Raw genomic sequence first — 22,665 nt, 5'->3', positions numbered from 1 at the left:
CAACTGCTAGGGCAGGGGTCTTCAACAGGGGGTCCTCTGAGTTACTACAGGGGTGTCCTCCAAATCTTTGTGTGTGATAGGAACTTTTTTTTCTCTACACTACCACTTACCCTAGTATCCCTATTATGTGTGGAACGAATATCCAAGCTACAAAATAGCAGATTTACAAGCTTGTAGATCTGCTATTCTTGGCAAAGAGGTTTTGTGTAGAGGGAAACAAGACAGTCAGACTTAAGTTTTGATGGTTCAAGTGGTTAAATGTCTAGAAATACACATTAGACCAACAACCTACACTGATGATAGTGCTGTCAAACAAGTCTACTCTGTCTAAGAAATCTATGAACATTTTTAATCTCCAACACATTTTTATACAGTATGTAATGGGGGTCCCTGATTTGTGATCTTTGAAGACCCCTGCATGTGTGTGCATGAGAGGGTTGTTCAACAAAATATAAATGAGCCTTCAAGAAACCAATTTTAATACTGCTTTTTTGTTTAATACACATGTTAATGAGGTGTGTACTGTATGATCAACATCAAATAAATACTGCTTCATCACCACAATATTAAGGTAATCTGCTTTCTTTTTGTGCATCTTTCGATAGCCAGTAGAGGTTTATAATCCCCCTGAAGATGTTGATTGGAACAATTTGAATCGAGTTTGGTTCCTTGTGTTCCAGGAGTGCAACACAGTTGACATTTAATGACAAGCAAATAGAGTAGATTTCCATATCGTCGTTGTCGTGTGGAAACCTCATGTATGTACCGGTATGTATCATTTTAAAAATGATTTAGACTAGTGAAAACAGCCGATCTACAAGCACACAACACCTCGCGGTGTGAGGCGTTGTGTGCTTGTAGATCTGCTGTTTTCACGATTTTTGTGCAACGGCCTTGTGTGATGAAGCGAGGCTTTACATCGCAAATAAACATGCACATTTGAAACTTGGGAGATACGATACGTTTCTGCCCGAGAGTGACGATATGCAACATGGAACAAAACTTAAAGAGAGGAGAGGGACCAGAAGGAGTGAAGGAGAAGAGGGGTGAAGGGAGGAGTTAATTTGTTCTGGGCTGAATGGGGTCATCAAAATGCCACCTGGCCCAGAGACCTCCAAAACCTTCACCCATTATTATGTGAATTAATAGGAGATTTATAGTAGGAGATATGAGGTTCAAGTTCAAGTTGGGGCTTTGTCTCAAAAAGCTGAAGCTTGAAGCTACCTATGCACATTAGAGATATAGATATACAAGATAATTTTTATGGCGGAGATCAATCGATTCTAGATCCGTTATGGAGCAAGATATTTAAAGGTAATATACACCTCAGAGAATGGGGCTTTTAAGCCGTGACATCATTTTGTAGTCAGGCCTCCAAGCAGATTTATTATCAATATCTGTCCCTCGCTATTTCAACAGATCCGAGACAAAAATAACGACTAAAGTTAATTCTACCTCTTTCCTTTCAACAACAAATTTGTAAATAGTGAAAATAGTAAAAAGATTCACGGGTGCTGGGGCCTTTTGCCCCCAAAAGTTCTCCTCTGCCTACAAAATGATGTCAGACTTAACAGCCCCATAGATACAATTTTATCCTGTCTTGCACACACACACACCAGAGAGGCACTGTGTGACCTTGCGGACTGAGATGTGACACACTGTGTCCAGGGCCAGCATCAGGTCCAGCTGCCCATCGCTGTCAAACTCTTGTCACCGTGCCACCTGTCACCCTGGGAGACAAAATACCTTTCTACGAACCATCTTATGTAACAGTCCAAATGGTATGTTTATCTAGCATTTAGATATAATACAACTCCCATACCCAGACCTGCATGGAGGCAGTACATTTAGTTGTGTATAGTCATCAGTCAAACCTCAAGCCTGTAATAAAAAATAAATCAACTGTTATTGCAATCTTCAGTTACTGGAATGAAGCACTTTGCATTGCTTATATTTCACAGTAAAAGTCAAAGAAGAAAAGAACGAGATGAAGCTTGATATATGATTATCAAATAAAATGCATTATTTATTACACAAGCACAACTTAAACTATAAGAAAACATTTGATGTATAAAACAAGATAATTAAAAAACACAAGTGAGAAATAAAAGATTAAACCATTGTCAATGTACAATATAACACCAATATTTACAGAACTCTTCTTAAAACCAAATATGCAATAAAAATCAATGTGCAAAAACAAAGGATTATGAAAATATACTTTCTGTACAAAATAACATGACTACAATTTATTTGATAAATCAAAAGAAAAACTAAGACCCATCTCGTAGTGGTGTCCAATAAGAACTAATAACCAAAATAACATGACTATACAATTTATTTAATGAATCAAAGGAAAAACTAGGACCCATCTCGTAGTGGTGTCCAATAAGAACTAATAACCAAAATACCAAAGGAAAAACTAGGACCCATCTCGTAGTGGTGTCCAATAAGAACTAATAACCAAAATATCTAACCCATATAATGTTGGGAGCTTGTCACTAAAATTGAAAAAGGGCATAAGTTGTTAATTCATAATATATGGTTGTGCTCGAAATTATTCAACCCACTCTGAAAATTAGGTTTATTAGTATAGCCACTGTTCCTTTAACTTTGAACTTGTGAACTACCGGTATCCTCAAAACCATACTTTTAGGAACATTCGTTGCTTGATTGTCTGCCGACCATCCTTATGTGTAACATTAAAAGTTATTCAAATAATATTCAAGTTATTAAAAGTTATTAAAAAAACATGTATTTGTCATACTAACAATAATCTATGGTCAAAAGTAATGTAGCTATTCAAACCTGTTACTGTCATTTCAACCCTGTTACCATATCATTTTAATCAAAATGAAACAAATTACTTAATCAGCACACAAGAGTTTGATCTATTGTCTTTTAAAAGGCTTAAAAAAGGAAAAGGGTATAAAACATTGCAAAGGCACTGAATGTTCCTAGAAGTACAGTTTTGAGCATAGTTCACAAGTTATAAGTCAAAGGAACAGTGGCTACACTAATGAAACTAATTCTCAGAGGGGGCACAACTGTAGTAGGCTATTTTTGTAAGATTGGGTCTAAGAGTCAAAAGTAAATTTCTATTTGAAATGAATTGCAGTGAAAGTCAAGTGCTTGGAAGGGGAGAAAAAAATAAACAAAACATTCCAAAAATGTACTTGAGTACTCTACTCAAGTAAACGTCCACGTGTCCATAAACGCCACTGTGGCTCAAATGTCCTGTAGTTCAGGGATTGGAGATCCTGGCGAGCGGTGCCTGCATCTGGGCTCTCAACAACCTCAATCGTTGGCAGGGTCCAGGTGGTCTCTTGGAGGCGACGGCAGCAGATGGTCCCTGTGGATGGAGAGGAAACACAGGTGTTTTAGTATCAATGTCCAGCTCTTTCTCGACTACAATGCGTAAATCATACATAGAGTAAGTTATGTCTCGCCATAACTAAGACAGTTACTAGTTACATACATTATTATATATTCAAACAATGCAATTCACAACTACAACAAAACATTTAATTACAATATTGTTATCCTTGTTTATATTTATTTTAATTTCATCAAGCTTACCAATATGTACATATTGTAGCATTAGCCCTAAAATTAAGCTTTGTTTGGTGCTCGTATAGGTCGGTAAGCTCTCTCATTAAAGAAATTAAAATAAAAACAAGCATATTTTGCAATTTCATTTAGCGTTTGAGTACATAATTTGTGTACAATGTAACCAGTAACTATGTCACTTATGGTAAACTCTCTATATGAACGTTTTGCCTCACCTTCCTCCTCTGGGCCATCCTGCTGTTGTTGGGGTCATCGATGACGATGCACGTCCTACTGTTGGCGACGTAGGTCAGCAGGTGGTGTTTGGGTGGCGGTGACCTCACTCCTCTGCAGGCAACACCTTGGTGGCAGTCTCCCTGGCAGGTGTCTCCCTTGCAGGTTCTCATTGTTGGCCTACGATTGGCGCCTGTGGTCTGAGAGACGTACTTCTGCTGGAGGAAGCCTTGCATACCCCTGCAAAAAGAGAGAGATGACAATAAGCAGAGGGTTAGGGTTATGAACTCCAGTCAATAAACAACAAGGTAAATAGTCACATAAATACAGCACAGAGTAACCTCGCCCACCAGGCTTTCTGAGGGAAAGCCTGGTGATTGTTGATCCGGTCTAGGCGGAAACCACAAACCGAAGAAGTGGCATCGCTTTGTTTTGTTTCCCTCCCCGTTTGTTTCCCCAATCCCTATTAAAATGCTCGAGTAGCCCAGTGTAGTCTTGCCAGTCGCTACGAGTTGGAATAAAAGATGCATATCCCAAACACATTTTTCAAAAGCAAAACTACGCTGCATCAAGGAGTTTATTAGGTAGGCCCTAAAAGTATGTCCTTGAGCGCAGGGGAATTATTTTGGGTTAAAACTGAATCCAGTTTGATAGTTCCGGCAAATTGTAGTCCTTTGAGTACTACAACATGACTTAAAGTGGTTTCCTCTTCCGACTGGATCAAAGCTCGAAAAGTGAAGTGATCCCATTCCCAGACTAGCACAGAGAGAACAATGTAGTGCCTAAGGTAACCAATTAACCTAGCATCTGTCTATTCACGATATTCCTGGCCATTCTATGGAGGCTGCCATTTTCCTTTTACAGAGGGCGCTGGAGCATTTTTAAACATCTTTTCACTTCCTCCCAAGTCGAAGAACAAGAGATCCCAAGGAAGTGACAGGGAATTGTCTGTTGCCAGATATTGCCAGAGACAAGCGGCCAGGTCTATGAATAATAAGCCCAATAGAATTAACTAGGTTCCGTTTTACTACTTTACATTTACATTTGAAAATAGCAGATCAGCAAGCTCACAATGTGTCACATTGTGACACATTGTGAGCTTGTATATTTGCTATTTAAAAAATATAGAGGAAAGAAAAAACGAAAATAATTTTAATATTTTTGAAACATTTTAACAACACAAATCTGTGTGGCGGTCCCTGGCACCACATATTTTCAGATGGGGGTCTGCGACTGTGGACAAATCTGTTAATCTGGGGTCCTTGATATGAAAAGATTTGGGAACCACTTGTTTAAAAAATATTAGAAAGTAAGCCCAATAAACAACGACACCAATTGCTTATTATAAGCAGACATGGCAACACCGGTTCATTCAGAGCCAAGAGCCCAGAGCGCCTCTACTGACACTTTAATGCAAGGACACAGGAAACCAAATGATGTTTTTTATTTTCTTTCAGGATATGAACAGGAAGCCGGGGGCGGGGCCAGGAATATCGTGAATACAACATGCTAAATACCATCTAAACATGATTCTTAAACATGTGGTCAAGATAACAAAACCATGAGAACAAGCCTTACTTCAACCAGCCAGTCATCGGTGCACGCTTCTTCTTGGCCACGGCAACTCTCTTCCTGGTGGTGACCTGTGGGGGAGAAGAAAGAGGAGAGTCAGTTTCCGTGTCTGAACTGTCGGTCAGACACGGAAACCAACTCACCTGTTGCTTGGCTGCTGCTCCTGCTGAGGCATCCTTCTCTGGCACCCTCCTCCTCGGTGTCACCCTGGGATTCCGGGGGGGTCATCGACCAGGGTACACGTCCAGTCGTCCTGAGTCTCCTGACGGCGCTGGGTCCAAACCCTCTTCAGGACCACCCTGGTGTTTGATGGGTTGTTGGGGTCCTGGATCAGGGCAGACGTCCAGGTGAAGCTGGCAGCATCCTATGGGAGAAAATGGAGACATTATTAGTAAATTGAGTTCAAGTACTAAATCAATGTCCAAAAGTGATACTTTTCAGGATTCAAATGTAGATAGATAGATAGATAGATAAATAAATGTATCAAACAGGCCGCTTCTTCGAGCTTGTAGATCTGCTATTTTTGATTCTTCTGTTCTGTGAGAAGCTGTATCAAGTAGGGTAAAAAAAAAAAAAAATTAAGAGGACTCTGAATGACAGCATTTTTGTTTTTAACAATAATGATTAGAAAGAATGTGTGAATGAAACTTAGCCAGGAGCCATAAGCTCCTTCAGGTGGAAAAGGTTCAGGCATCTAGTATGGATGTTCCCAGTGCTGCTCTGGGCATGTCCCACTGGAATAGACCCTGGAGAAGACAGAACCAGATGAGGAGATTATATCCCCACGCTGGCCTTGGGAACCCCCAGGATGACAAGTGGCTAATGGTGCCAGGGAAGAGTCTGGAACTCTCTGGTGGAACTGTTGCACCCTCAACCCCACTCCAGATAAGCAGTTGAAGATGGATAGAACATTATACAGTTGGTTATTTGCACAGTAAAATCCTCAGTGTTCATTTGTAACTCTGAGAGGGAGTAACTGTAAACGTTTACAGGTCCATTGGTTAGAACTGTAGGGGTCCTTGAAGGGGTCCCCAGCACAATATAGTAGGCCAAACAAAATCAGTTAATACATAACTGATGTACAAACTCACTATGTGTCATGACTCATTATGCTGCTATAGGCATTGTGAGCATGTAGATCTGCTATTTTCAAGACAGCTTGAAAGAAATGTTGAATTTTAACACAAATCTTAAAAAAAAACAAAAAAAAAAACAACATATTTTCGGATGGGGGGTCCATAGCCAAATACATAGCCTAATAATAATCTGGGGGTCGTTGAAGATAACATCCTCGTTCGGTCGTAAATGGCAGTTTGTAACAATGAGAGTCAGTCAGTGGTCAGTTAGCCCCGTTTGAACCTCACTCTACAGCCGAGTGACTCGGCAAACCGGACCAAAGAGTCAGTAATGTAACCGTTTACGTTTGGTAACATTAATATTTGAACCAGACAGTCCCTTTGGCTAAATTAGTTTTCCAGAGTTAAATTAACATTGAGTGAAACAAACAAACAGTCACTCGCTTGAAAGATGCAGTACCATTTAAAACGACTCATTATTACAATTTACAATGTAGGCATTTAGTAGACGACAAAAGTAAACCGACATTAATCTAAACGACATCGAACGAAAACGACCTCATGCTAACGTTTCAAATGAGCCGCCGTTTCAAATGAGGGCCAAAACAAACCGTCTATCAAACAACGTGCTGTAAATAACATAGTTGCCTATATTATGTTAACATAACGTCTATGCTAGCAAGCCTAGCATACCGTATGCTAACTAAGTTTCAAATTAGTCCAATAGGGCCTAAACAAACCGTCTGTCTAAACAACAACGTGCGCTAAAAACAACATCATTACACGTTTACAGTACATATTATAATAATAAACGGTTAACATACCATCTCCGTCGTCTCAGGTGTCGTCGTTGTTGAAGAACTAGTAGTAGTAGTAGTAGTAGGAGTAGTAGTAGTAGGAGTAGTAGTAAGAGTAGTAGTAAGAGTAGTAGTGGTAGTGGTGAAAAGTCTAGTCAACTGTTAACTCTGCTTGAAAAAATGAACGCCAAGTTCGCAGGTGTCAAAGAGATAGACTGAGGAAATGCCAGAGATGACAGGTTCATTAATATTATCTGCTGGAAACGTACCCGTCGTCTGATTGGTTCATTTGACAGCAAAGACCCGCTGTGATTGGTCAGATCGGGAACCGCCCCCGTCACGTGCGGAGAGAGAGAACGAGAGCGGAGTCAGCAGACCTACAAGCTCACAACGCGCCGCACCTGCACCGCTTTGAGAGTTTGTAGATCTCCTGTTGTTGTGTTCTCGGTGCAGTTAACGCGATGTTTGTTTATATACGGAATATATACCAGGCCGGTACGCACTGCTGCCACCATCTGGTGGGGGAGAGTCAGGTTAGCATAGCACGGTACTTTTCAACTGGCAGAAGTTCGTCAACATTAACAACACTTGACAACACTGTTTAGCCATTATTAGTAGTAGTAGTAATAATAAATTTTCCCACAGAACTTTGGATTAAAATGTGTGTCAAGATATACCAAGAAAGTGAGTTGTATGTTGTTTTGAAATTGATATTATCCTAGTCTAGATAAAGTACTATGTTCTACTTCTATATGTCTGTCTTTCAATGTTATATGAGATACTTAAAGTGGTTCCTGTGGAAATAAGCCTCGGCTTTCTATGATCTCCTTTTAGTTGACCTTGTACCAGTACCAGTGATTTGTACTGTCAAAACTGTACTTGTTTCTATTGCAATCTTCTAATAAATTCTTCAATGTGTATGTGGACAAACTAAACACACCTAGCTGACAGTGACCAGCAACTGTCAGTGGTGGTAAAAGTAGGCCTACTCAATGTTTTAAAAAGTACTCATGCAGAATGTCCCATTTCAAGTTTTCAGTAATTATTGTATAATAATCTTTTGAAAATAGCAGATCTACAAGGTCACAATGCTTGCTTTACTCAATGTTTAGTTTGCATTACACACTGAGTAATAAGACTAGTTGTTGAACAACGATGATCACAGCATACTGTTTTTTACTCAACTGATGTGATAACATGTTGAGTTTTTAAGAAATCTGACAATCTGGACCTCCAGTACGTGCTGCTGGGTTTCTTCCTATCATGAGGAGAGGACCCACAGTACTGCTGGTTTTGAGCTATGCGACCTCGCCCTTGGCCAGTGATATATATCGGACCAGTTACCCATATATGGAGAACCCTATATGGAGAACCCTGGTACCCATAGCCTGATACTTCAGTCCGCACATCACCACCCCCTTGAGTCTGACGCTTGCAGTCAGGCTATGGTACCCATATATGGAGATCCATACTGTATATGGAGATATGCTGTGAGAGCCCAAACATGCTTACTCAGTTATTTGTTATGTTAAAGTCCTATGATGTCTATGACATCTGACACCATACCCTTTTAGGCCCATACATTGAGATCCCTGTCTGTAGAACCAGCCACACAGATATGGGCTGTCTTGGCCATATATGGATTATGTTAGTGTGGTATGTGGCCGATGTGGCCTCCATATATGGGCATTCCCATATGAAGTCCTGTTAGATATGGGCTTAATATTGATGAACAGGGAACTCCATATATGGGCATAAAAGGGATTCTGTTAGTGTGACATCACAGTGAAGCCAGAGCGTGATGTCAGAGCGGCAAACCCTTAGAATTACAGTGTCAGGTGTGACAGAGATACATAGTACATACGGACAAGCTGTGACCGTTCACATACTAATCTGCGGTTGCAATTAAAGATCACATGTTTGATTGGACTTGAGAGTCTAAAATGCACAAATTGCGCATTCAATCAATGTGATTGATTATAATTTGTCCAGTTGTCTTTGTCTAAAATTCTGTTTTAATGTATTTTTGAAGGTTTTCAGAGTACCACTAGAGAGCCTACCTCAGTATAATACTGAACACATGGGGACATACCTAGGTAAGTGGAGACAGCTTATTTAAAAAGGCAGAAAATGATGTCTGTTAATGTTCCTGTTAAAAAGTTGTATTTCTTGGCAAATTTCCTTTCATGTGTGTGCTTTCTCAGGTTTCTGGTTGATGCCTGTACGAAAGATGGGTTCCATTGCTGGTCGGAAAGCTCTCAGGGTGAGTCTTGGCTTATAACGTTTCTAACTTAAGGGACCTGTGTGTTGTTGTTTTTATCTAATTTATGTGGGAAATGAAAAAATTAAAATAAACAAAGAAATTACTTGGAAAGACATATCTGCCAACAGAACCACGGATGTGTGTTATTCAATGAATCCAACATGGTTAAAATGGAGTTTGAATTATGGGTTATAGGAAGGGGGCTTGTCTGATAAAAATCCAATATCAAACATCTAAACATTGAATCAAGCAACTTAAACACTGTCTGGGGTGCACACAAAACCCTGAGTAGTTATTAAAATGACCCCAAACATGTTTCATGGTGAAATATTCCATTAACTGTTGCACCCCTACATCAATGTCCTATTCTGGGGTCCTTTGTGTTTAGCTCAGACCCAAAATGTATTTTCTCTCTACCCTTGTGAACAAGGAGATGGCAAGATGGAGAGCAGTGCAGTCAGCAGACATGGGCTTGAGGAAGAGTGAGCGCAGAATGCTCACTCTTCCTCTCAGCCAAAAGGCAAGTTATTGTCCTGTCAACAGATGGCTTTGACTTTTCATTTTCACATTTCATTTTCAGTTCTCAATATTTTCTTTTCAAAATGTCATGTAAATCAGTCAACTTTTAATACATTTTGTTTATGTATACATTGTAAATGTATATAGTTTAAACAAAGTTATTTTTGTTTTCTCTTTCATTTCATTTGGAGTTTGGAGTCATAGTGAATGTATTAACATTAATATCCCAACATAATTAATATAATGTAAGATCTATGGAAGAAGCAATCACTGTGCTCTTATTTTAGTGGGTCAAATAAAATAATTTGAATAAAAAGATCTTCCAGGATTAACTTCTTGGATAAAAATATCAAGTTATGATTCACTCTACTACCACAAGTGAGAAGTGCATGTTATCATATGAAGGTTTCAGCATAATAATCTACAATTTTCACAGGTTTTATTTCAGACAGAGGCATTGGCCACTATTGCTCGTTTTTGCTCCTTCACTCTCTATAATCATGTAAACGTTTTCCAAAATACGTTTCTGCTCTAATAGAGAACAGGAACAGCTTTAATACTTGCTGTAAGATGCATGTACTGTACAACAAAGACAAGCAGACAGACAGGCAAAACAAGGGACAAGCAGCAAGGGACTGATAGACAGAAAGATGTACAGCAGTGATTCTGATTTATGTCACGGACCCCAACATTAATGTGTTTGACCCCATACAGATGTTTAAAAATGTCAAACCAACAAGAAAAAAGGATGTCAACACATGTTGCTTACATTGCCAAAGCAAGTGTCAAAATAAAATAAAAACAGTTGAAAATGGGGAACATTTTATATACAGTTTGAGGGGGTACAGCATTGTGTAAACAGAGTTATGTCGCATTGTCGTTTTATACAGGGTATAAAGCTTTTGGAACAAATAGCAGATTTGTTTTGTTCTCAATACGATTTAAATACCGGTAGTATAAGAAAAAGAAAAACTCTGATTTAAAATGTGTTTAAAGCTAGCGGCTTTATTTAATACTGTATGTGCAGTAGGTCTAGATGTTATTGTCAATCAGTGGTTTGGGTGGTTGTGTTCCAGTCTCTAGCCTTCATTTATCGCAACAGTCCACACATCTTGCTGCTGTGTTTGCACATTGTTGTATTTCTCACAGTAGGTATGGGAGTTTATTTTGTTGTTGGTCATGTTTTCGAACTCACTTTGGTTGGTAGCCTATATCATGGTTTGGTACAAAATTCATAATACACAAAACAATATTTTCACATAGATATTATGTTTGCAGGGGAGGCATCACATCAGTGTGATCTCATAGTGATTTTGAAGAGTTCTTCATAACGCTAGACTTAAAATCAAACCTCGGTTCGAAGTGAAGCGGTGAATTTTTATTCTGTGTTCTAGAGCTATGAAATCTTTTTCTAGATCTATACATTCTGTGTTCTAGATCTATACTTTCTATGTGCTTTAGTTCTATATTTTTATGAATTCTGAATGAATGAATGAATGATTTTGTCTGGAGGGCCAAATTGTCATGTGAAGCTTGACCAATCCTCAATTCTGCATGCACGTGCACATGTACGGACAGACAAATTGCCACTCCTTGAGAATCTATGGGAATCCTCAAAAAAAACATGTACATGCCACTCCTTGGAAGCGGCTTTCACCGCTTAAAAAAAAATGCTTTAGAGTTGAATCTGGATTTTCATTTCATGTAGGCTACCTGCGATTCAAACACCAATCTCCAATGGCCTGTACAGTGTTTATGGGATGTTAGCCTTTATTTCAAGCTTGTTTGATCAATAGGACCCGTTTGTGGGCCAAGGACCGATTTTTATGGGTCACAAATAAAAATCCAATTTCCTTTTCCTATAAAAATCTATACATTTCAAAACATTTTTAACTACTTAAATGGTTTAGAATATTGAGTCTCCTCTAAACTATTAATTTGAGAAAGATGGAATAGAGATGTAGGATGGAGTAAGCTTCACCTTGGATTTCTTGTGCATCTTGAACCTGAATCTTTGATAGGATGAACACTAAATGGTTTTAGGATTGACAGTGCTGATATAGGGACCAGGAAGTATGCTGGACCAGAACCAAGTCATTTTGCTGAGTGCAGGGCCAATCTGCTGACTTGAATGCAGCAGCCATGACCTTCCTCTTCCCATGACTGCAGCACCAGGCAAGCACAGAATTCAAAAACAAAATGCTCAGTTGGTATTTAGATGTTATTTAAATGTTGTGAAAAATACAATTGTGTTCTGGGGAAATAAACAAACTAATATCAGTATATTGAATTGATTCCAACCATCCAGTTGAGTTTCACAGAGACGGCAATAACAATTAATTCCCTCTCACTAAATTTATTGGAGGGGGACACACATTGTTTTCTCTCCACAGTAGACTGTGGAAAGCAACTTTGTTACATTTCCAACATAAATCTATACATTTGTAAAATGCAGAGGTAAAAAAAAGGATTGATAGATTGATTACTTTATTAGTCAGAAATGTAAACAGCATTTGGTACAGTCATACATTAAGGCTAAAAGTATAACAAAAAACGTCCTGGGGACTTGTTTCAATTGTGTTCCTATGCATTCAATTCAACAATATAACATATTAAACAACGTAATGTATATGAGTGATCCCTTTAATGCCTTTACTACGTCCAGAAAGGATGAATCATGACGGAATGGAATAAATCGATGGTTAGAATCAACAGGACAAACAACAATAGAAGTATTTAATCCAGTTTCAAGGTACCTGTGTGCGTGTAGCAGCCATAGACAAGCCTAATTAAAGAAAACTGTGAAAGTGCATTTGTGTCGTAATAACTGTAGAACAGATCAAAAAATGTGTACTTGAACTTTAATTGATAGCCAGAACAAAAGAGAAACTATATGTTTTATAATATAAATAATGATTCAACCACCACATTCCATACAGCAACAATCTCACTAATTTATTCGCTGCATCAAAAACCCATTTAGGCATACAAAAGTAACGTCGATCTACAGCACCCACTAGTTAACAATTTATGGCATAGATAAATAATGGCAGCACAGCAAAAATCCAGGTTGAGGTTTTCATTTGTGTAAACATTTCCCCATAGTCTGTTCACAATCCAGGCCTTTTCTGGTGCTGGATTGCGTTATTCATTTAACACTCTACACAGCTAAGTTTCTCCCAAACTCCCAATACAGTAGCCTCCTACTTACTAACCATTTACATCTGAGACTGTAGTTCACTCTGAGATACAGTAACTTGCAATTAACCCATTCAGAACAGGTACACAGTACTGTGTATTATTATTTTATGCTTTAACAACTTTTTTAAAGTCGTGAAAATTTGAATTTTGACCCGATTCTATAAGTGTCTTTTGAATCCTTCTGAGATTTTTGGAAAAACCTATGTTTTTATGTCAGCAATCTGGCTAGCCGTCATCAAAGAAAAGGTCCTTTTCACTTTCAACTGGAGCTCAGTTAGTCTGTTCTTGAGAGACTACCATGTCAGTGGTTCTCAAACCTTTTCACGTGAAGGACCCCCAAAATGATATGTATTTGGCCACGGACCCCCATCTCAAAATATTTAGTTACAGGGACCACCCAGAAGCAAAATTTGAGTTACAAACGTTCGCTTAAAAAAGACATATATTCAAACTTTAAAAAAAATAGCAGATCTACAAGCTCGCAGTGCGGCACTCGGTGCCGCGCTGTGAGCTTGTATATCTGCTATTTTTCAATAGTTAAAGCATTCAATAATCCTAAGGCCTAAATGGGTCAATTAAAAGTCTCATCAATATGACTCATTGGTTGAATTCCATCCATCTTCCGACTAACCATGTGGGGTTGGAAGTCAGGGTGACGGCGTGCGTGTTTCAGCAGGTGGTCGCTGCGCATGAAGCGCTTGTCGCACAGTGGACACAGGAAGCGCTTCTCTCCCGTGTGCGTGCGGGTGTGGCGAGCCAGCTCATCTGAACGAGCAAACCTCTTCTCACAGCCAGGCCAGGTACAGCCGAAGGGTTTCTCTCCTGTTGAACAGAAGAAAAAAAAACAGTCAAATATTTAGTCCAAGAGAGTATTTTATGATTCTCTGGTCACACATGTATGTGTTATGTTTGTGTTCAGCATGTCTAGCTGTCTATAGAAATCACACCCAATGTGAAGTGAGCGGTGGTCATGCTTGCATAACGTCTTCAGACTAGGATATAGATCTAGGATGTAATTAGTGATGTAATACAGGCTACATGTGCCCCCTTCAGCGACTTCACTGACGGTAAAAAATCACACCCAATGTGAAGAGAGCGGTGGTCGTGCTTGCATAACGTCTTCAGACGAGGATTTGAGTCTAGAATGTACAGGGTATGCTACACACACGTTTTGCTATGGCAAAACGCTGAGGAAAAAGGCTACAGACACACACACAGCCACTCTTAGGAGCGGTTTACCACCGCTCAAAAGGACAAATGCCTACATCTGGCCTACGTACATCTTGGCAACTCATAAATAGCACCACTCAGATCACACTAGGTGTGATTTTTATTTCATGCAACACATTTTTTGTATTATTGTGCGTGGTTTCACTTGTTTCATGCTGGCTTTTTGCACGCTTATTGCCTCCATATGGATTCAGTTTGGAAACTTTGTTGTGCCTCATATTGAAAACATGTCATGTATACTGACTGACACTGCTATTTTTTACCCCCAAAATGCCTTCATTTTCTTTGGGGGTCTGGTGTTGAGGTTTGGACACTGGACAGCAGCTGTGGCAGTAGCTGACTGTTGTGTGTTTGCATGTCCATCGTTCCAGTATACTTACTCAGTGTTTACATACAATGAGGGGTTTGGCTTTCAGATTAACATTTTATATTTAAAAGGGTATGGTAAGTGATATTTTTTATTTAAAACAAAACACTTTTTGTTAAAAGGATAATCATCATGGAAGGCATGCGAAGCGAAACAGGACTCTCTGCATTCAAAGACTGGCCTCTCACCCCTGTACTCCAGAAAATACACACTTTGACAGGTTTCTCCTTTTGAAGTGCTCTTTATAATACCAGTAAGACGCCCTAAGGGCGAGAAGCGGCCTCACCCTAAAGGGCATGGGCGCGTACACGCATCCGTCTGGGTGCCAGCAGAAGTGAATGGCAAATCGAGTGGCAAATTGAGTTTAAAGTTGTTTAATGCAATCGGATAAGACTTTTCTGTTTGGATGTATGGGCTGTCAAGGCCAGAAAGTAGTTTTTTTCCAGCTTAACTTCCGGGTATGATGACGATGTCATGCGCATACCCTCTATATGGAGATGACTTACGTCTGACATCAGAGACCACATGAGACTGACACAATATGTCCACATATGGGCATTCCCAGATATGGGCTTAATATTGATGACATCAGGGATCTCCATATATGGGCATAAAAGGGACAAGGACAGAATTAATTTGCAGGTGTGACGATTGATGACATCAGGGATCTCCATCAATCGGCATAAAAGGGTTCGTATGATATCAGACGTCATAGGTCTATGATGTCAGACAAGGTCGGAATTCATTTGCGACATCATTGTGATGTCAGAACAGGTCAGCTATATCCTTCTGCTGAGCTGGGAGGAGGTGTCGCGCACTGGGACGCACGCACAGGATCTGGAGGTTTTGCGACCTACGGTCACAACTAAATGTTAATGTTCGATATTCTGATTGCTAATAATAGAGTGTTTGTTCAGTAACAGGCGTCTCCCAGTCTCCCCAGCTCTTTAATAAACATAATACTCATGTTCAGGTGGGTTGTCAATTTCAGCCAATCAGGAGAGAGTAGCCATGTATCAGCTTAAAATGTATAGAGTTAAGAGTTCCAATTTAAAAACATTCTGCTCATTTCTTTGTCATCATTTTCAACTGTACTTGTTCATCCTATATCCTGTATATCTCTCCTGATTGGATAACATTGGTATCCCGGGCTAAAAATGCCTTTTCTGTTGAATATATAGCTGTGACAGGGAGACCCCTGCTACAGAACGAACAAACACTATAGTCTACACCAATCAATGGTTACTATCAGAATAAAGGGCTAGTTCATATTTATTTCAACAAAGATATATCACTTACCCTACCTATTTATTTACAAACATGACCAGAGATAACTAGGGACATGTGAATTCCTGTTTAATTTACTCCACAGATTAACTTCAGTACAAAAACATGTATAGGCCTATGACCTTGAAAGATATCTGATCAGAAATAAGGATGATGGATGGACCAAGATCTTTGCTGGCTAAAAACAAATACAGAATCCATCCACGATGTTACAAAACAACTATCTATTATGTTTTGGATTGGTGTAAATAATTCGCCAGCATGGCTTCATGTACACAAAGACTTAAACCTGTTTATGGATTTATGCCATAGGCCTACCCATGCTGGATAATCTCTACTAGAGCAAAGGTTTACAGTGTTGGGTCAAGTACAGTAGCAGCCAACTGTCTGTAGGTACAATTTTCAGTTTCTGTTCTTATAATTTACTTAATGTGAGGGGTCTACAGTTCATTTAAATAAACATGTATGATTGTATAGCTATTTCGGTCTAAGTAAAGTAAGGATGACTTCTTTAGGCTATAGCTACTAGACCTACACAGATGGGTTTGACAGCTCTTAAGAGAAGTAGAGATTGTTGTATTTTATTGTGTTATTATGGCCTCCAAGGTTACATAGCTTTGATTGTAGGTTGTGTGCATGTGGCCGGGTAAACATTATAGGCTGTAGACCAGGGGTCTTCAACAGGGGGTCCAGGACCCCTAGGGGTCCTCGGATTTACTACAGGGGGTCCTCCAAATCTTTGTGTGATAGAAGCTTTTTTTTCTCCTTTAATCACTTGAACCCTAGCATCCATATTCTGAGAACTTTAGCCAAGAATAGCAGATCTACAAGCTCACAACGCCTGTGAGCTTGTAGATCAGCTATTTTTGTAAAATAGGTTTAATGTAGAGGGGGAAAGGTACAAGTTCAAGAACAGAGTGAAAGGTCAAGTTTATTAAATATTGACGGTTCAAGTGGTTAAATATCTGAAAATACTAATCGACATGAATCCAAAATACACTGATGATTGTGCTGTCAAACAATGAAACTATATGGAATCTATGGGTTGTGGGAGTCCCTGCTTCATCTCTCTCTCGACTAAGGGGTCCCTGGCCTGAAAAGACCCCTGCTGGCTGCTGTAGGCTATTTCCTATGTGTTGTTGTCAACACGAACAAGTACCTGTGTGCGTCCTCAGATGTGCCTTCAGATGGGAGGACTTCCCATAGGATCTGCAACAGTCTCTGTACGTACAGCAGTATCTCCTCATCACAGCCAGAGAGCTCTGGCGCTGCTGCTGTGTGGACGGCGTAGGCGTAGTAATAGACGAGGAGGAGGATGATGATGATGGTGGTGGTGGTGTTGGAGAGCAGCCACTCTCCCCACATGAACTGCTGTGACTGTCAGCGTCACCGACGCAAGAGTTACTACTGTCAGAGCGGGCCGACATTGGTCGAAGAAGAAGCCGCGTCCCCTCCGAGTCCTCACAGCAAGTGTCTCTGTCCTTCAGCGTGATGTCCACAACCTCCCTGTCCTCCACAGAGCCTCCTCCGTGGTGCTGGTGCTGGTGCTGAGGAGGGGAGGAGTAGTTCCGATGCGAAGGAGGCCCACTGGGGTCACGAAACACTGCTGCTCCCGTGGAAATGGAAACCAAGCATTCTGCGGCAAAGTAGTCAGTGAGCGCAAACGTTGCCATTATTCGCGTGGAGTACAGATTGTTAGAGGTTGTAAAATGTTGCCAAATAATGCCACACCCTCACTTGAACCGTTGTGACGGGGGGGGGGGAACCAACAAACTAAATATAGGCAGAATAAAGCGATTTACTCACTGTCTTATTATAGTTTTGCGTGTGTGACCATTGCCTCGTCTACTGTATCTACACCCTCTTCTTGCCACGGTGTGTTGGGTCATTGTGTGTCACTGTGTCGGGGAAACCGGTGAAATCCACGCCCCTGGTGGACGCGCAGTGACGACACCCACCCACCCAGCATAGTTGCGTGTCAGCACATTGCTTGCTGCCTTTACTTGTACTACCCTTTCCTCGTCCATTCGCATGTAGCCTACCCACCGTGAAGACCATAAATAGTCTAATCATTGATTGTATGTGTTTAGGAATAATGAGTGACTTATATTTGGCCTTGTGAAAATGCGAATAGGCCTACAGTATCTTGTTCACCTATTATTAGCCTATATTCTTTTCTTTTAGTGATTACAAGTTATGATGTTCAGCATTTGTTAAAACACACACACACACACACACACACACACACACACAGATAGAGATATACCATACACTTCACTTACAGACAGATATGTAGATATTGATAGTACAGTACTTCTCTCTCTCTCTCACACACACACACACACACACACACACACACGCACATCAATAATACACAGTGGTATTCAGAGTTGTCTAGGCCAACATCATACCTCGGGGCTGTATCTAGTGTCTGGGAGTGTGGGCTGTGTGTTTGATACAGGTCAAGCTGCACTAACTTTGCCATGTGCTGCTGGGGGCATGTAGTGTTGCATCTGCCTTATAATCCATATCCATGTGCCATGCAGGCCATAAGAGCATTTGAGTGGGATACCAGACTATTTGTGTAGTAGTCCATTGACAAAGACACAGGAGTGTGTGTGTGTGTGTGTGTGTTAGGGGGGATGGTGGTTTGAGCTTAAGACCCATCTGTCTGTTTCCCCCATCTCTTCATGGTGTCAGACTGAGGTTAGGACAGACTAAAGGCCTTGTGCTACTAGAATTAAAACAGAACATTTGGCAAGATAATAACCCAAACCCATCTGTTAAACACGGGTTACCAGTGATCCAACAGGATCTATTGGACTTCTATATGGTCGTTGTCGGGTGCATGGAAACCTTGTATGTCCAAAAGTGTTTGTTTTGTATTTATCATTTTTTAAATGATTAAACTAGTGAAAACAGCTGATCTACAAGCACACAACGGCGTTGTGTGCTTGTAGATCAGCTGTTTTCACTACTTTTGTGCGACGGCCTTGTGTGTTGAAGCAGTGCTTTACTTTGCAAAAAAATTACACATTTTAAACGTGGAGATACAAGGTTTCTGCCCGACAGTGACGATATGGCCATACATTTATTTAACTGATTATTGATCTGGATTTCATGGATTTAAATGAAGTGAATGCAAACACCTAGGAGGACACCCAACATTGAGTCCTTGAAAACAAACGGAAACACAATGTTTATGAGAGACAATGACAGAGAAATGGACATTATACTCTATATTATCAATTCATTTATTTACTATGTTCTTAAATTCTTGGAAAAAGATGATATCTTTAAAACTAAAAATAACAGGAAATAATAAACATGATATATGACGAACAAACCCCAACTGGCCCTCCATCCACCATTTAATTTCCCAGACTCTCACCCAAATCTAAACGCATAAAGACTCATATAATTCATTCGGATACAAAAGAAATAATTTCTTTAAATATATATATATATTTTGAAACAAACACTTTTCCCGTCTGTTTGGAGCTTTTCGTCAGTCATTATCTTCCCTTTAAGACTCTCACACACACACCCCCACATGCGCGCGCGTAGACGCACGCACGCACGCACACACACACACACACACATACCTCTTTTAACACAAGTTATAGTGATTTATATTCCCTAACAAATAAGCATCAAAATTTGAGTAAACACCCATGAGCCTCTAGTTTTTTTTATAAACTGCGTTGAAGTAACAGCCCACAACCTGTATTTGTTGTATGTGGAATTCAAAGGTGTTCCTGTTTGTTAAAACACACACATGAATAGAAGAACAAAGATGTACTGTATGATAAGTCACCGGATTGCTCTGGAATTTGTTGAGGGAGCGATCACACAAAATGCTTTTTGATTTCATATCCACGTACATCCAGTACTAGAGAGACAGACATGATGTTTGGTGCAGGAGAAGCTAATGTACAGCCAATGAATAGTATCTGTAAAACTTTGGTTTCTATATATACAATAACTGAACTTGGTTGTAAATCCCTATACCGCTTCAAAACAATCAAACAATTAAGCGTTGCTTTCACCCTACTATGATTACATACAAATGGCAGAGTGTGTTTTAAAAATGTAGTTAAAAAGGAAGAAGTTAGACATTCAATAAAGGTCGGAGGGGTTAGGAATTAGCTTAAGCATTTGCAAAAATCTATATTTTATTAGAAAATATAGCCTGCATCTAGACAAACGAGACAAATGATGTAAATCTAGGTTCAAATGAAGTGATATCACCCCCAACAAGAGCAAAAAGCATTTTTCACAGGTGTGTGATACGTTAAACTAGAGGTTTGATGGGGTCAAAGGTCACACCATCAGCTATAAAGGTTCTGTACAACACATTCTGATACCAAGCACTGTGCAGTCAAATTAAAGTGTGCCATATTTGAAAACGTTACAAAGATGTTATGAACCTTTATGGTCTGTTCAAAATAAGAGCAAATACTTTAGTATAGAACTACCCATACTTTAGTATAGAACTACCCGCTCTCCTAGCCTTTTGGATTCCAATGAAATAAGTTTAATAACATTAAAGCTTAATAATAATAATAATAAAATCAAGTTTCCACTGTCAGCGAATACATCCATGTACTGTACCAACATGGACCAATATTAAAAAGAGTTAAGATATTGTAAACCAGAGGGAGAAAAGGAACAGAGTGAGAAAAGGTTGTATGTCATCAGTTGTCAAGCACAACCAAGTTTTTCCTTTAACATGTCATAGTGGCTGAATAATCATGTCATATTGTCTAATTTAATACAATATAATAACCACTAACCAGTAGCTGTCTAGCTGATGATCGGACATCCACAGTTCAATTCCGGCTGGAGACAAGTGTCGTAAAAGCAAAAAAATAAAACCAAAGGATAACCACAATCCAATTTTAAATGCTAAAATGTCAGTATTTCATTGCAGCTCTGCCGCAGCCTTCAACAGTCATTGAACACAAATAAACTGCCAACTAATTAAAAGAAGAACGGTAGTGCAGTAATGTTTAGTTCTTCGTTTTAAAAAGAAAAGTCTGTTCGCGTGTTTTAGTCGTTTGCAGGATTTGGGGCAAATTCCGGTGAATTTACAACAATTCCAAAAGTGGAACATTCATCAATGAGGAGGAGAACACTCAGTCTAGAGGTGTCTTCACATTGAGCGTCGTCAGGCCCTTGATGAAATGGCTTGAATAAAAAAACAGGCTGGCGGTAGAAAACCAAGGCCTGGACAATGTTAGTGCTCCTGCACCGTCTCCTGGGATGATGGAAACGAGAGAGTGGTGCTTCACCAGCAGCCATTAACAACAGGTATGAGACATAAACAAGGGTCAAATCCAAACAAAAAGGACAGTGCAGCTGCTCACAGGGACCATTCGTTTTGAGAGACTCTTGAACTCCTGTCCTTCCAATTCAATGGAGTGTATCTATCCCCACTCGCACACCAGGCATATTGTTGTAGGGAGAGGACTGGAGGTCCTCTGAAAACTGAACTAGAACTGGAGAGGAAGTTGCTGGTGTTCTGCAGCAGAGAGGGTCGTGACTCGTGACACAGCCATTTCCATCAGACACCCTTAAAAGGGGAAACTCTGCTCATATTTAACATGAATCCTATCGCTCTATTGTGAAGCGGACATAAGAAAATCTGATCATGGAACACTTCCCAATGCTTTCTTGAAAGCCAACGCTGGAAAATCGCCACCAAGCTCAGATCTCAGATCATAACATACCCGATGGTACCCTCCTTGACTATCCTGAAGTGTTTGTTACTGATGATTTTCTCTCTGCCAGCTTCTTCAAGTGCAGGGTCCTTAATCACATAGTGACATCTCTTGTGTCTTCCAAACTCGTAGTGATCCTCCACGCAATCATGCACTCGGTAGATAGACTATGGCATATTTTCACAGGTTCCCCTAACAACAAAACAATAGGATTCAAGTTAAGTAAGGTTCGAGAAGTTCCCCTTTCTAACCACAAACCCCAGCATCCTAAATTGTGGGTCAAAGCTTTCACAGAAAATGTCGAGTGAGCTTTACCCACAGTAACAGAAAAGAGAAAATACACTAGTGTAGAGCCCTGAGGGACTCCAGTCACCCATTAAGACCTGGAACGCGTCTGTGTCGCGTTAGACTTGAACCGCTTTAACCATCATTTTATGCTTTAGCTGTTAAAAAAATTGCAGATATACAAGCTCACAGCGCAGCACTGCTATTTTTAAAAAATTGTGAAAATGTGTGCAAGTCAGAATATATTGACCCGATTCTATAAATGTCTTCTAAATCCTTCCAAATCTTTCTACCATCAGTGGTTCTACATTTCTTTTCCATGTCAAGGACGCCCAGAATTATGTATTTGGCCGCGTGCCCCATCTCAAAATATGTTGTTCCAGGGACCCCCAGAAGCAAAGATTTGAGTTCAAAATGTTCACTTAAGATTTGCACACAATTACACGATCTTTCAAAAAAGAAAAAAATATCTAACTTGTATCTCTGCTATTTTCTTTTATAGCTAAAGCATAAAATAATGGTTAAAGTGGTTAAACAGGTTGATCCAGACCTGAATGGAAGG

At 39.9% G+C, this 22,665-nt stretch overlaps 1 protein-coding gene across 1 annotated transcript; it reads right to left on the bottom strand.

The window, feature by feature from the left end:
• Window positions 1-3,244: 3,244 nt before the first annotated feature.
• LOC308288663 (uncharacterized protein) lies at window positions 3,245-17,768 on the bottom strand (the record flags this gene model as incomplete). Its single annotated transcript, XM_080730134.1, has 6 exons — window positions 3,245-3,352; window positions 3,786-4,023; window positions 5,362-5,426; window positions 5,588-5,719; window positions 13,843-14,033; window positions 17,255-17,768. The coding sequence occupies 6 exons, from the start codon at window positions 17,766-17,768 to the stop codon at window positions 3,245-3,247; spliced, it is 1,248 nt and encodes a 415-aa protein (XP_080586260.1).
• Window positions 17,769-22,665: the final 4,897 nt, after the last annotated feature.

This window comes from Nannobrachium achirus (assembly GCF_963921795.1).
Source record: "Nannobrachium achirus genome assembly, chromosome: 1".
NCBI classification, from domain to species: Eukaryota; Metazoa; Chordata; class Actinopteri; order Myctophiformes; family Myctophidae; genus Nannobrachium; species Nannobrachium achirus.
This window is presented reverse-complemented; position numbering and strand designations above follow the sequence as displayed.